This window comes from Berghia stephanieae, chromosome 4 (assembly GCF_034508935.2).
Source record: "Berghia stephanieae isolate SIO BIC M18660-M18661 chromosome 4, UCSD_Bste_1.3, whole genome shotgun sequence".
NCBI lineage: Eukaryota > Metazoa > Mollusca > Gastropoda > Nudibranchia > Aeolidiidae > Berghia > Berghia stephanieae.
In genome coordinates this window covers 4,455,071-4,471,246 of record NC_088363.1, presented here as the reverse complement: position 1 = coordinate 4,471,246, position 16,176 = coordinate 4,455,071, and the positions used below count along the sequence as shown (strand labels likewise).

General features: G+C 37.2%; 1 protein-coding gene across 6 annotated transcripts in view; it reads right to left on the bottom strand.

Moving 5' to 3' along the window:
* The window catches only part of LOC144969918 (ubiquitin carboxyl-terminal hydrolase 38-like), a 167,444-nt gene that overhangs the window by 15,801 nt on the left and 135,467 nt on the right, over window positions 1–16,176 (bottom strand). For all 6 annotated transcript variants that reach the window (XM_078908988.1, XM_078908985.1, XM_078908987.1 and 3 more), the window contains 6 exons: window positions 14,032–14,178; window positions 11,272–11,458; window positions 5,700–5,938; window positions 4,900–5,115; window positions 3,112–3,306; window positions 1,017–1,118 (listed from right to left, as the gene is read on the bottom strand). In XM_078908988.1, coding sequence (XP_078765114.1) covers window positions 1,017–1,118; window positions 3,112–3,306; window positions 4,900–5,115; window positions 5,700–5,938; window positions 11,272–11,458; window positions 14,032–14,163 — 1,071 coding nt within the window. In that variant the 5' untranslated portion in view covers window positions 14,164–14,178. The remainder of the gene's footprint in view (window positions 1–1,016; window positions 1,119–3,111; window positions 3,307–4,899; window positions 5,116–5,699; window positions 5,939–11,271; window positions 11,459–14,031; window positions 14,179–16,176) is intronic.

Here is a 16,176-nt window from a genome sequence, read left to right as displayed (position 1 = left end):
CTTTAATGCTATAGTCAAGCAATGTGGTCATGTAGTATGACACTTATCTTTGGACCAGATGGTCCAGGGTTCGAACCCAGCTCGATTCGGTGTATAGTCGAGTCCTTGGAAAAGGCTCTTTACTCACCATATTCAGGTGTGAAATGAGTACCTGTCAATTAGACCTGGGTACCCAATCAATGCTGGGTGGATTGGTAGAAGGGCGGAGGGGGGAAGGGTTTCAGATCTTGGTGCCTTTGTAACTTTGTATGTGAAGCGAGTGCTCTATCAACTGAGCTATCATATCATCCCCTCCCATTCTACATGTCGTGTAATCATCACTTAATAGTCAAATGGGGAAATAAAAACCCTAAAAGATAGGGATTGGCAGCTCTTCAATGATTTTATCAAGCAGTTTGAAGAACGTACATAGATTAATAGTTTTATCTTGTGCTCTTAAATAAGTAAATATTGATATCTTTTTATAAAAACGGTTAGTCATATATGGAAATATTATTATAGAGATAATATTGTTGTTCACTATACACTATGGGAATAAACACTGGTTCCAATGGGACTTTGGACAGTAGACGTATGAATTATCTTTTAACAAATGTGTGAACTCGGCAGTGGTAAACAATTGCTACTGTCTCTTTAGTGCTATGGGGTCCCTATAGCTCAGTTGGTAGAGCATTCGCTTCACATGCAAAGGGACCGAGATTGATCCTGGGTGCAGTCGATTACAATTGTTGTAATCAAAAGGTCTGAGGTTCGATCCCCAGTCGAGGTCGACTGATTTTTTTGGGATGGTTTTTTTTCTTGTATTTTTCTTTCTTGCTTTGTCTGGAACCTTTCATACACACTTGTTCAGATCTTTATCTTACATCGGTGCCTGCTCCTTAATTTTTTAATTTGATATTTTCTAAAATAAAAAGGACTAGATACACACACACACACACACACACACACACACACACACACACACACACACATCCACAAATATATTCTGTTCACAGGCATACACAAACTTCACTCACCTTATGAAACGGTCCAGGACTGTGCTGGTAACTCATCAATAACTGAGAGACAACGTGAAAGGAAGGGTCGCGTAGCTGTGGGTAGGCCATGTTTTCCATCACCTACAATGGACAGAGAGAAAATAATTACAAATTGATAAACATCATCATTATCCTTATCATCACCATTATCATCTTTATCATCAGAATTATCATTATCATCATCATCATCAAGCTGAGCCAATAAAGACATAAATATTACTAGATTCCAGATTCTATCTGGAATTTAGTAATGTATTTATGTCTTTATTGTTTTTTTTTGTTGGCTGAAGAAGGGTTTTGAGCCCGAAACGTACCGTGTTTGGTATTTTGTTCTTTGTTGAAGTGGTTAAATTTATTTTTGAATATTACTTTTAAAATATTTCTGAAAGAATTTTCTCTCAGCATGCAAAAACCTGTTGAAAATGAAAGTCTGCCAGATAAATGTGGACTGGAAGACATGAAGGACATCATCATGAGAAGAAGGTGGAGATGGACAGGACATTGAATGAGAAAGGAGGCGGGAAACATCAGCAAAACTGCCCTACACTGGACACCAGAATGACAGAGAAGAAGAGGAAGGCCCCTGGGCAACTTGGAGGAGAACTGTGGAGTGAGAGATGAGAGAGTGGGGAGGGTGGGGGGGGGGGGGGGGACCGGACATGGAACTGTCTGAAGATGATGGTCACAGACAAAGATTGGAGGTCCATCGTTGCTGCCCTACATGCCAATAGGCTAATGGGCAGGAAGTAAGTAAGTGGCTCAATGGCGCAGTCTTTGCTTTGTACCCGAAAGGTACCGAGTTCAATTACCTGCTTTGCTGTGTTGCTTTGAGAAAGTCGCCTCACCCTGAGTTCAGTTTTTCGGCGCTGCACTACAGCCGATGCCTAGGTTGTTCCAGTCTTCCCTTGGAATAGACCCCAAACTGCCATCTTATGATTAAAGAGCTATGGTTGGAAATGCTTTAGGAATTTTAAGGATTTGTCTTAAGACTCAATCTCAAAATTTCGTTTTTCTGATGGTGTTATATTGAACAATACTACATGACCCAGATAGTATTGTGTGCTGTGATCCGGGGATTACCATAACATAAACACTTCATTTTTGTTTACATTGGTGCTTATGTCCTTTTACCATATTAAAAAAAAAAAATTAAAAGTCCCTTTCTTCATCCCCAAAGGGAAATTTGTCTTTAGGGTCTATCCCAAGGAAAGACAGGAATAACCCAGGCATTAGCCGCAGTGCAGGGCCGCAAAGTGAACTAGGGAGAGGTGACTTGCTCAAGGCCACACAATGAGGTGGGTAGTCGAACTTGGTACCTTCTGGGTACGAAGCAAAGATCGTACCACTGAGCCACGCTGCCCCCAAATATTACGGCAGTAAAGACAAATTGTGACTCTTGACCTCAAAACTGTGTTATGCCGGTATGATTATGATGCTGGAAATTGAATTTATAGCCAAAAAAACATCAGTCTTGGGTTGTGTTTATATGTGTTAATGAGAACAATTACAGCATTTTAGAACAACAAAAACCAACATTGCATATTTGTGTGTCAATGCATGACATAATCAGTCGCAAGGTGAACATTTAGAATTTGCATTTTTTTTGCATTTTCTGAAATAATACGCTCCCCAGAGCATTTTAATCTTTATTTGAAGTAAATCACGTGATTTTTCCTGAAGTTATGGTCAGATGTATGGGAAAGGTATCCAGCAACTTTTCTCAAATTTCATACTATTTCAACAGGAGCAGCTGTAAAAAATAGAAGTGAAATTATGCTTTGATATTTCCCGAAGATGTACAAAAAGGGTTGATTTAATCATTTATAACAACTCATTTTTGATAAAAAAATGACCTTCTAACTAAAATTGGCAATATCTCAGTTAAAACCTTTCACCATCAGACTGATTATGTCATTCACTGTAACATTTTTGATGAGTTTGGCTTTAATCTGACTTTTTAGAATTTAGATCATCCTGACATAACACCGTTTTGAGACGATGGGTCACAATTTTCCCTATGGAATGAATAAATGGTCATCATCATCATTATAATTATAATCTATTTATTCAATACCTGTTCAATGTGCGAGTTGGTCAGGCGTATGAGAAGACTGTACTTTCCAGACGCTGCCAGTTCTGTGAGGAAGCAGGAAAGCCACTGTGACACGTTGATGGCCGTCGGCCACTTCAGCCAGTCCATCAGATGACCAATGGCAAGCTCCACGGCCTGGTCAGGGACGGTAGGATCTGATACCACATCCCGTACAATCTTTATAAGAGAAAAAGGAAGAAATAAGTATAACAACTTAAAAAAAAATAATTTTAAAAACAAAAAAAAACCTCGTACATGTCCCGTCCTACATGTTAAATGTTGCTGTTGACCAGGGACCCCTTGTAAAGCGCTTTGAGCACATTTAGTGGATATTGCGCTATATAAAGCTCAATTTTTTATATATATATAAAGCTCAATAATAACAAATGTGTGGCTGGCTGAGAAAACCCGGAAAGATTCACAAATTTCATAATTTGCGTTATGTATGCAGTTGTGTAGACCACATCTTTCTGATCATTTACCACTTTAAATTTTCTTTCTATTTCTATAATGACCCAAGTTATGAATTTTTTTCTGAATAAAATCTGTTGCTATGGGAAACACTTTATCTTCGATTTTGGCTCATATCTCAAATAGAAGCTTGCCGCATATTCCCAGGTTTTCTCAGCCTGCCTCACAAACATCTAATATTTGCACAGCACATTTCTTTACAAAGTTTAGTTCAAGACCCTTATAATTTTAAAAATAAAAAAAAAATTCTACCCCTTTGATTTCAGGGAAAACCTGACTTTACTATAGTATAATAACAGAAATATTACAAAGGGTCTGGTTTTTATTAAAAATAGACTTTGACGCACAATGATATTCTGACCATTATGGTCATTTTTAATATCAAATCAATATATTTGAGATCCAATCAGTGTAAATGAGAATATATTTAATACAATTTGAAAATTCAAACTCATTCCTATAAAATGCTCCCAAGATGTTGCATTGGCATTGGGAACTTGTTTGAAATGTAAAATGCAGGAGTTTATGAATCAGGGGTCCAGTTAGCTCAGTTGGTAGAGCACTGGGCTCACAAGCAAAGGGACCAAGATCAATCCCGGGCGCAGTCCAGATTTTTTCTGACCCCCCTCTGTCCACCAGCAGTGATTGGGTCTGGCGGAAAGTACTTTGCGATAGACTAGCGTCCTATCCAAAGGGTAGCAAGCAATTACTATTGTTCGTTTCATGCGATAAAAAACGGGATAAACTCAGGTTCCATGGGCAAAATGGCTCTGAGGGAGGAGTTTAAGAATCTTATATCATAATTTATAATTATGACTTGATAGGGCATTTTATAAAGCTGGTCAGGTGGAAAGTTCAATAACTGGGTAAAAAAATTTTTAAGTAAAAAAAAGCTCTCATATTTAATATCTTGAGTTTCATTTAAAAAAAAAAGACTAAAATAAAAATAAGAAATGATTCAAAATGTTTGTGTTCATGAAACATAAAGGATCAATTAGCTGTTCTGTACTCCTTACTCTCACTATACTCGGGTGTAAAATGAGTATCCAGCCGTTAACAGTGTTGTCTCTGTCAAAATAAAGATTGTAATATGGTCGTAAAAGTGTGATGTTTCGTCCTACATGTTAAGTGTTGCTGCTGGATAGGGACCCCTTGTAAAGCGCTTTGGGCATGCTTAGTGGATATTGTGGTATATAATTGCACGTTAAAAAAAAACCCAAATTATTTAATTAAACCCCCCCCCCCCCCCAAAAAAAAAAAAAAACAAAAAAAAAACAAAAAAAAAACCAGGCTACTGACTTGACTGGCAAGATTGGGGTCGATGTGTTTGACGACAGAAGCCAGGCCGATGGTTGGCTCTTCACACTCCCCGTCATCCACAGTGAGGGGCCTGGTGGAGATGATGCGGAATATCTCTGTCAGGCAGTCGTGAAGCAGTTGATGCTGGTATTGAAGCTTCCACAGTTTGCTGAGGAAACTGGCAATCTCCTCCGTCTGTTTGATGTATCGAATCATCTGAAATGGGCAGGAACACATTTTTGAATTAAACTCAATTCTATTATCAGAGATGCCAAATGGTTTTTGAAATTAAGCCTAAAATGAGCCCTGTAAAATGAGCAAACAAAAACATCTCTATTAACTCTGTCCTCTCCTTTGTAAGAGATGGGGCCTTTGTTTCAATGATATCATTATTATGTCTCTCTTGAGAAAAAGGACCTTAAGTAGCCTTTTTCTTGAAGACAGGAAAAGCTGTTTAGATGTAAATTGAGATTTGAAAAAAAAAAATACCCCATAAACACAAGTAGTAAAAATGGACATTTGGCACCCCTGTATTATGTATTGTCGTCATCACCATCATCATTATTATTGTTGTTGTTCACAAAATATACAATATTTTTGTCATATCTATATTATTATCAGAGGAGCATAGACTGAAAAAAGATTTTATCACTGTTCAAATTGGTCTTTAAGGCTGTCAGTCTCATATTGAAGAAAAAAATATCGCCTGCATCAGGATCGATCTCGGTCCCTTTGCTTGTGAAGTAAGTGCTCTACCAACTGAGCTATCAGGACCCCCTCTACCCACTAAGTTTATTTACCTCTTTTCCATTTTGAGGGAGAGTTCCCTTGGACAATGACAAGAGGACAGCTTTACACAGATGGGTAACGCCATCGCTCGATGCCGGAATGCACTCGTTGAACTCCCCAAACAACAAGACACAGTTCCGTAACACGATTCGTTGACCAGCTCTGTTGATGAAGTTGGTGATGCCCTCTTGCACCTTCATGGCATGATCATCGTACGTACAAGGACCTCGGAGGCTGAGAACGCGGAAACCTGAAATCAGAAAATGAATCTAAAATATTAAGTAAATCTCATCTCATGTAGTTCCATATCTGAAGCAGACGTCGGAGGTCATCTTCCGCCAAGCTGATCTATCTCTTGCCAATTCTATTAAAGCAGCGCCACCTTTCTCAGCTTCATCTGTCCAAGTTCTTATCCCTTTCAAATACGTTATTCTTTGTCTTCCTCTTATTCTTTTTCCATTCATCTTTCCAGTCAAGGCGAGTATTTCCAAACCAGGGTGGCGGATAATGTGTCCTAAAAATTCCATTTGGCGTTTGATGATTTTTGTTATCAGTGATCTTTTTCTGTTTGCCATTTCTAAAATTTCTTCATTTCTTTTCCTTTCCATCCATGACACCCTCATCATTCTTCTGTAAAACCACATTTCCACTGCCTCCAGTCTTTTAACCATGGTCTTGTTTATGGTCCAGCTCTCACAACCATATAGCAGCACAGACAGTACATAGCAATCCAGGACTTTGATTTTTGTTTTCATGCTAATATTCCTGTTTTTCATAATTGTATGCAGCTGGTTGAATGCATTCTTCGCCATACCTATTCTTTTCTTTATTTCACAATCTGATTTTCCATTGGATGTTACATTGAAGCCTAAATATTTGAAACATTCAACTTGTTGTATTGTTTGTCCTCTGCTTGTTATTACACAGGCTGGTGGGTTATTATTTTTAGATACCGTCATACATTCTGTTTTAGATATATTCAGTTCCAGTCCCATATTTTCACTACTCCTGACTACAACATCCAGTAATTCTTGTAGTTCATGTTCAGATTCTGCCAGTAGAACCGTATCATCTGCATACCTCAGATTTGTTACATTCTTTCCTCCAATACACACCCCCTTCTTATGTTCGATATCTCTTAATATCATTTCACTATAGAGGTTGAATAAATCTGGAGACAAAACACACCCCTGCCTAACTCCTCTTCTAATAGGTGTAAAACTGCTTAGTTCATTGTCAACACGCATTGCTGCTTCTTGTTCCCAGTACAAATTCCGTAATATTCTTAAATCTTTACCATCAATGTCCAAGGATGATAGAATTTTGAATAGTTTTTCGTGTTGTACTTTATCAAAGGCTTTTGAATAGTCGATGAAACACATATACAGATCTTTATTTACTTCAATACATCTTTCCATCAGCATTGATAATGTGAATATTCCATTTCTGGTACCCTTGTCCTCAACAAAACCAAATTGCATCTCCCCAATTTCAGGTCGTATTTTATTTCTTATTCTTAGTAAAATTATCTTCAAAAGAATTTTTGTGAGGTGGCTCATTAGGCTAATAGTTCTGTGTTGTTCACAATCAACTGCCCCTGGCTTTTTTGGTAGTGCTATAAAAATGGATCGTTTCATATCAGTTGGCATTTTTCCTGTGTCATACACTTGATTTAGAAGGTTTGTGATGAATTCAATCCCCCATTCACCCAGGCCAGTCAAGGCTTCAATTGTTATGGCATCAGGTCCTGCAGCTTTTCCATTTTTCATGCTTTTCATGACGTTCCTAACTTCATCTTTCATTATAGAAGGCCCTTCCAGTTCTTTTGTCATAGGCATTTCTCCTCGATTATCAAAAAAAAGTTCTTCAATATATTCTGACCATCTGTTTAGAATGCAGTCTTTGTCCATGATGGTGTTTCCACGCTTGTCTTTGATGCATCCACTTTTAGCACCTGATTTAGTTTTGTTTGTCACTTCTTTGATTTTCTGATGGAAGAATTTGCCATTTTTTTCTTTGCAGGACATTATATAGTGACATTGTTCATTTATCCAGTCTTCTTTAGCTTCGTTGCATTTTCTTTTTATCTGCCTGTTCAGAGTCTTGTATTTTTCTTCCTGATTTTTGGCCTTTCTTCTCTCATTCATTAATTCTAATATCTCTGGAGTAATCCATTTCTTCTTCTGCAACTTAAGTGTGGTTGGAACATTTTCTTCTAATGATGCAGCAACACTGTCTTTAAACTGCTCATATTTCTCTTCTATATCTGTTAGTTCTCCAAGCACTTCAAACTTGTTTCTTACTGATAGTTCAAATTTTTCTTGTATCTTCTGTTCCTCCCGGAGAATGTCTAGTTGGTATTTAGGTTTAGCCTTTGCTCTTTTGCAGATTTTCAATTTAACTCGTATGGGGCATAGCACAGGTATATGATCGCTGTTACAGTCAGCCCCCGGCATAGATTTGGCATACAAAACCGAGTTTCGGAAACGTTTGCTGATGAGTATGTAATCTATTTGGTTTCTCACTCCATCTCCAGGACTTTTCCATGTCCACTTCCTTCTATTGTGGTTTGTTGACCAAGTATTTGTGATTGTCAGATCATGTTGACGGCACCATTGAATAAGACGATCACCTCTGTCATTTTTGTCTCCCAGACCATGTGGGCCCACAATATCTTTCTATTCTCTCGGCCCACCTTGGCATTAAAATCGCCCATGATGAGTTTTATGTCTGAAGACTTAAACTGATGCATTGCTTTATCTATTTGTTGATAGAAATTTTCCACTTCTTCATCATCGTGACTGGTGGTTGGGGCGTATATTTGTAAAATATCAAAATCAAAAGGTTTTGCTTGTAGTTTGATTGCCATTACTCTGTCTGATATGGGCCAGAATCCTTTGACTGCTCGCGCCGTTTTATTATCTAGTATAATTCCAACTCCCCTTTGGTGTTCTCCTCCTCCTGAGTATATAATTTTACAGTCATCATAATTAAGTTCTCCTGCTCCTTTCCATCTAACTTCTGATAATCCTAAAACATTGATATTCAATCTCTTCATTTCCATAACTACATTTGCTAATTTTCCTTTCTGGTACAGACTTCTTACATTCCATGTTGCTGTTCGTAATGTTTGGTGGTGCACAGTAGCTGGATGACGGTCGAGAGTCACCTGTTCACCTGCATGACTATCTCTACCGGACGAGGCTGTAATCGAGTTGCTCGAAAAACATCCATTGACGTCGTTGACTAGATTCGCTTGGACGGACATCATGACGATCTTGGGATGATACGTCAGTGGTTTCCCGTTGCCTTCTGACGGATTTTTATCTGGTTTACTCCATAGCCTTTTGACCTCCCGGTCATAACCCACAAGGCAGTGGGAGCATTTGGCAGGTTTTAAGGCGCCTCCCATTCACCTTGATAGTCCCTTCATAGAGTATATGAGGCATTTTGCATGTGTAGCTGTGCTGCCAGACTACCCAACCTCACTCTCCACGACTATCGCCAGTTGGTCCGCGGCTTTACAGCTAACCTATAGATCAGGATCTGTAGGCCGTTCCACGATCCGCCACCTGTGGACGCGCTGGGTTGGGGATGGTCGCCCCAGCTGTACCCAGATTAAGTAAATAACCTTTTGAAATACCGACTTCGCCGAAGTCTCGGGTTTCATAGTTTATTTTTTTGCCAAGATGAGAGTCGTTTAAATCGATCGATATTTGAAGGACGAGTTTTCTGGCCAAATTTTTTAATATGTGTTTTTCCAGAGTACGGTAGAATACTCGTTGGCTTCTGTCACGATCTTAGGAAGAGCAAAAAAGCACACTAGAATTTGAGCGTGCTGAAATCTGATGTCCATGGGAGGTAAACGACTTATTATAAAGATACACTTCTGTCACCCAGTTCCCGAATGCCGTATTGCAGAGCGTGTTGGAATTCGGTGAGTTCTGCGGCGTGGCTCAGCGGTACGGTCTTTGCTTCCTACCCGAAAGGTACCGAGTTCGCCCGCCGCTGCGCTGTGTGGCCTTGAGCAAGCCACCTCGCCTTAGCTCAATTTGCAGCGCTGTACTGCGGCTGGCTGATGCCTGGGTTATTCCAGACTTCCCTTGGAATTGACCCTGGAGACAAATTTCCCCTATGGGATGAATAAAATAAAGGGAATTTTACTTATTTTTCATTTGTTTATTTTTTCTTTATTCTATTTATTTATTTTTATTTATTTATTTATTTGTTTCTTTTTATTTTTATTTATTTATCAAAATCACCCCTACATAAAACTGATTTTATGTGATGGGTAACATATAAACATGAATATGTTTAGAATATTATTATTGCAATGGTTGGACAACCTTTTCCACACATATAAAGATTAAGGGTATTAAATTCCCAGGGTGAGACTGAGACCGATATTGAAGTTGTGTTTTGTTCCATGTACTTTTTTATTGGGTAATTCAAAAAAATGATTGAACATACTTCACTGAACTTCTGATAAACAATAATGGTAACCGTCCAGGAATTTTATAGAGCCCATTATAGAAATGAAATCCATTAGTCCATTGGGGTCACAGGGGCCTTATGTTGCCAGATACGAGCTTCTCAGATACGAAAGGAACTATCATAATTTAATTGCTAGAGATGTTTGCCTCAGAGGAAAATTCTCTCACCAATATTTTTGTCTCTGCCCAAATCATTAAAAAAAAACAAAAGTCCAGAAATGAGAGACATCCAACGTTTACTGTCCCTATGCCAGTTAACTTTTATCCTCTTCTAACATATATATATATATATATATATAATATATATATATATATATATATATATATATATATATATATATTGAATTGTGTTTGATACAAATATGGTACGAAAAGTGCTCGACATGCAGTAATGGAGCGAATTATTATTATTTAAAATATTTACCACAATGTTTGAGACAGTCTACATTAATGTTTCAGGCTTAATTTGCCATCGTCAGGACTCTGACGATGGCAAATTAAGCCTGAAACATTAATGTAGACTGTCTCAAACATTGTGGTAAATATTTAAATAATAATAATAATAATAATATATATATATATATATATATATATATATATATATATATATATATAAAAATATATATATATATATATATATATATATATATATATATATATATATATATATATATATATAATATACTACACACAGGCTTATGGATATTTGCCTTAAAGTAATATAAAAAGAAAGAATATAATTTGAGACAAATATATGAATAGATTTGAGTAAATAAGTAAAAAAACAAAACAAACAAAAACAGACTGCGTTATTGTGAAAAAGAAATTAACAAAATAATAATAATAATAAATAAATAAATAAAAATAAAACATAAATGAATCCATTCATAATTAAAGAAAAACCTTATGATTGTTTTAATTCGCCGAAGTCCCGGGTTTGAGAGTTTTTTTTCACAAGACGAGAGTCATTTAAATCGATCGATATTTATTTGAAGAACGGAGTTTTCTGGCCGAATGTTTAAATATTCTGTGTTTTTTTCCAAAGTACGACAGTTTAGTAGATATAATAATAATATATGATATCCCTTACCTTCCCTGATGAGCAGTGGCACGTTGGCATCCATGCCCTGTCCACCAATCAACATCTGAGTGACGGAGTCCGGGCTGAAGAAGGAATCGAACACCTCCTGGTTGTGCTTGCCCCACTCGTGGAACAGCTTGAACCCAGACGACACCTGGAGCTCCGTGGATCCGTGCAGGACCCATTTGCAGCTCACCTGGTTGGTTTGGGAAGGGATTGATAATAGTTATTTAAAAAAACAACAAAAAACAAAAAACAACAAAAAAAAAAAAAAAAACACCCCTAAACAACAAAATAATTTTAAAAACCAAACAAAAAAACAAAAACAAACTTGAGCTATTATATAGAGTAATATCCACTAAACGTGCTCAAAGCGCTTTACAAGGGGTCCCATGTCAACAGCAATACGTAACATGTAGAACGGGACATGATGTAAATAAAATAAATAAATAAGTAAATAAAAAAGTAATCTTTGGTCGTCGTCGTCTCAGATCTAAAAAAAAAATAAACAACGCCACTATCACATTATCTCATTCGTCTGTAATGTTTCATTCATCATGTTTTGTTGATAAAGGGAAACCCGAAACGTCCATTTTATCTGCTTTCGTATATTGACTTGACGCTTACATTCAATTTCACATTGTTATTAATGAATAAGGAAGGATAGTATAAGATATGGGGGGTGGGGTGGGGGTGGGGTGGGGAGGAGATCTGGTAGCAATGAATTACATTATATTATAAATTCCACTACACGTTCACTCATTCTAATGTCTGGTTACTGAAAGACATTCCTGAACACACATGAGATATTCAATTGACGTAAGAATATTTTCACATGCCATGAATGGATTTCCCTATACAATCTCAATGCACCTAGAGCTTTATTGTATAGAGGATTGGGGCAGAATATATTCATTACTCTTATATTGTTATTATCTTACCATGTAAACGTCCAAATTCAAACAGCGCTTTGGATTTGGTATTTTAAAAAAAAAGTAAATTCCTTTATGCCACGTTATAATACAGTAGAATTTAAAGTCTTAGGTAAATTGATTCAAAAATTATTTTATATATAAAAAGAAAAAAGAATCTGTTATTTCCCGTTTTCAATACACGCCGTGACCTTCAGACAACATTGCCTTCACTATCATTACCGCGAGACACAGACACATACTCAATAAACTGGATTAGACATTAAACCAAAGATTGCATTATTTAAATTCAAATGACGGAATGCAGAACACGACATCCAAGCACAGAGTTCTAAATGCAAACCACCAGACTTTTGGCACGCTGAAAACCTTTTGGAAATCAAAGCAAATTATGAGAAAGACTAAACTGAAAATATACAAAAGCAATGTCTTAATTGTACCACTGCTTTATGGAAGTGAAAGCTGGAAAATGACATCCTACATAATACAAAAGCTAGAAGAAACCTTCCAATACAAGTGTCTAATTAGAATTTTCAACATAATTTGGCCTACAAAAATAAAAATAGTGGATCTATTAAAGAAAGCTGACTGCGCTAGCATTGAAAGCCAAATAAAAATAAGAAGATGGCGTTGCCTGGGTTATGTGGCCTGAATGGGAAAAGGGTCACTTCCCAAGACAGCCCTTAACTGGACAACAGATGGGAAGAGAAAGCTGTGGAGACGTAAAGAAACCTGGTGAAAGACCATGGAGAAAGAATTAAAGGAAGCAGGCCTGTCCTGGAATACAGCCACTGCAAAAGCAGCCGACCACAAAAAATGGAGATGTCTGGTGGATGCCCTATGCGCCTCAAGGCCCGAAGAGGATTAAGTCAGTAAGTAAGAATTCATATGCGACGAATGGATTTATCTATACAATATCTAACCATGTAAACTATTTCAAACAATTCTTTGGATTTGGTTTTTACAAAAATGTAAATACCTTTATGTCACATTGTAATACAGTGGCATTTAAAGTCTTAGCTAAAGTGATTTAAAAATTATTTTATATTTCAAAAAAAGAATCTATTATTTCCCGTTTTCAATACATGCCGTGACCTTCAGACAACATTGCCTTCACTATCATTACCGCCAGACACAGACACATATTCAGTGAACTGGATTGGATATTAAACCAAAGATTGCATTATTTACATTCAAATGACGTTTTAGCACCTACTGACTTGTAAAAAGGTAATACATTCCAAGTATCTTGGAGTGCTTTGATTAAAATATCATCGAAAAGTCTATATACAAGTTTTGCCTCGGTTTTCTGTGATATAAAATATTAAAGTGATGTTTATTTACTTGAAAAACATCCAAGGAGCAGGAAAAAAGTATGGGTAGAATAAGTTGTAGTAGTAGTAGAGGTAGTAGTAGAGGTAGTAGTAGTAGTAGTAGTAGTAGTAGTAGTAGTAGTAGTAGTAGTAGTAGTAGTAGTAGTAGTAGTAGGAGGAGGAGGAGGAGATGAAGAAAAAAGAAAGGTAAAAGGATGATGAAGAGGGAGAAGAGGAGGAGGAGATGGAGAAGAAAATTAAAAGGATGATGAAGAGGAGGAAGTGGAGGAGGAAAAGGAGGAAGACGAGTTGGAGGAGGAGGGGAGGAGGAGGGAGAGGAGGAAGAGGAGGAAGAGGAGGAGGAGGAGGAAGGGGAAGAGGAGGAGGAAGGGGAAGAGGAGGAGGAGGAGGAAGGGGAAGAGGAGGAGGAGGAGGAGGAGGAGGAGGAGGAGGAGGAGGAGGAGGAGGAGGAAGAGGGGCTTTGTTTGAAAGGTCAAACTTTCAAGTACCTACATACTACTAACCTGTAACACGCCCTTGACGGTGGTGGCGGGCTGAGAGCTTTTGGCCCCCTCGTTACAAATGCGTCCAATGAGAGCTGATTTGATGCCGTCTGGTTGCTGGGACTCCAGTAGGCCCTCCAGGATGTGGTCCATGCTCTCGTTGTCATGCTGCAGAAACAGAAAGAGATAAATAATATATTTTTTTTTGTTAGAGAGAGAGAGAGAGTGAGGGGGGGGGGGGGTGTGAGGGAGAGAGAGGATGGGGGTAGAGGGGGGAGAGAGAGGGGGAGATAGATAGATAGATAGATAGACAGATAGATAGATAGATAGAGAGAGAGGGAGAGAGGGAGAAAAAGAGAGAGTGAGTGAGTGAGTGAGTGAGTGAGTGAGTGAGTGAGTGAGTGAGTGAGTGAGTGAGTGAGTGAGTGAGTGAGTGAGAGAGAGAGAGAGAGAGAGAGAGAGAGAGAGAGAGAGAGAGAGAGAGAGAGAGAGACATGGCCGTGTATAAATCGGGGTTTAATGGTCTTGTCAAAAAAAAAAAAAAGAAAAAAAAAAACGATGTGCCTGAACAGGGGCTCGTACCCGGTACCCTTTCACCCCCAAGATGTGAGCCATGCTCTCGTAGTCACGCTGGAGGACTAGAAAAGGAATAAGGTAAAGTGTGTCAATCGGGGTTAAATGATTCGGAAGAAGAAGGAGGAGGAGGTGGAAGAAGAAGAAGAAGAAGAAGAAGAAGAAGAAGAAGAAGAAGAAGAAGAAGAAGAAGAAGAAGAAGAAGAAGAAGAAGAAGAAGAAGAAGAAGAAGAAGAAGAAGAAGAAGTTATATTTTCAATAAGTTTTAATGGCTCGAAAATGTTCATAAAGTTCTGAAATTGGAGCCAAAATTTAGAATTCGTATTTCTACCGAGTTTTTCGTAGTTCTAGGCAGGTCGTCTCGCCTTTTACATTATTTTACCTGACGCAGAAACTATGACCAAAAAGTGTCACAAGAGTCGTAAAGAAACTACCCAAAAAAAAAATAAAAAATACACTATAAATTCTGTTTTGTTTTTGTTTTTAGGTGTTTAATGGCGCTTTCGACACAATTTAGGTCATTTAAGCGCCCCGGCTATAAATTCTCCACGGTATCAAATTTACAAATTTCAAAAACGCAAAACTACGCAGATAGATAAATAAGTAAAGGACCAAATATTATGAACATGAGAAAGGGGTATAGGAAGGGGGGAGGAAGGGGGGGGGGGGATGTGTGTGATAAAAATGGGATACAAATAATAACACCGGTAACATGAGAAAATGGGCGGGTAAGGAAAGGATTGGCAAGAAGATTAACGAGGGGATGAGGAAATATATGTATATTATATATATAATACATTGACCGCATTTGTAAAAATTTATATAGTCAATAAGAATGAAAATAATTTTACTATAGGCTAGATGTGGCATGTTATAAAAATGAGAGACTGGAGGAGGGCGAGAGCGTTTGGTGGTTGGATGACGGACAATCGCAAATCGTTTAAATGCAACTTTCGACATAATTGCATAATAATGAAAATGAAACGCAGTTCGCTTGATATAGCATATATATATATATATATATATATATATATATATATATATATATATATATATATATATAAATGTAAATTTTTACTCACATTATTCTTGCCAAGACGATTCGTTTCAGTGTTCCCACCTCATCAGTCGGCATAATCCATTTATATATATATATAAAGATGATGACGGTAATGATACCAATCTACCCCCCACGCCCTTAATCTATATATATATATATATATATATATATATATATATATATATATATATATATATATATATATTATAAGGATTCAGGCAGTGTGGTTCAATGCCATTAAACACCTCCTACTTATTAAAAAAAAAAAGAAAGGAAAAAAAGAAAAGAAAGAAACACACAAAAAAATCTAACATTGCTAATACTACATAATCGTTATAACCATTATTATTATTATTATTATTACTATTATTATTATTATTATTATTATTATTATTATTATTATTATTATTATTTATTATTATTATTATTATTATTATATTATTATCTTTCAAAATTTTTGGCTTGAAAAATTTTACTTAAAATATCGATCGATTAAAAAAAAAATAATTTGACCTCCCCCCCCCCCCCCCCCC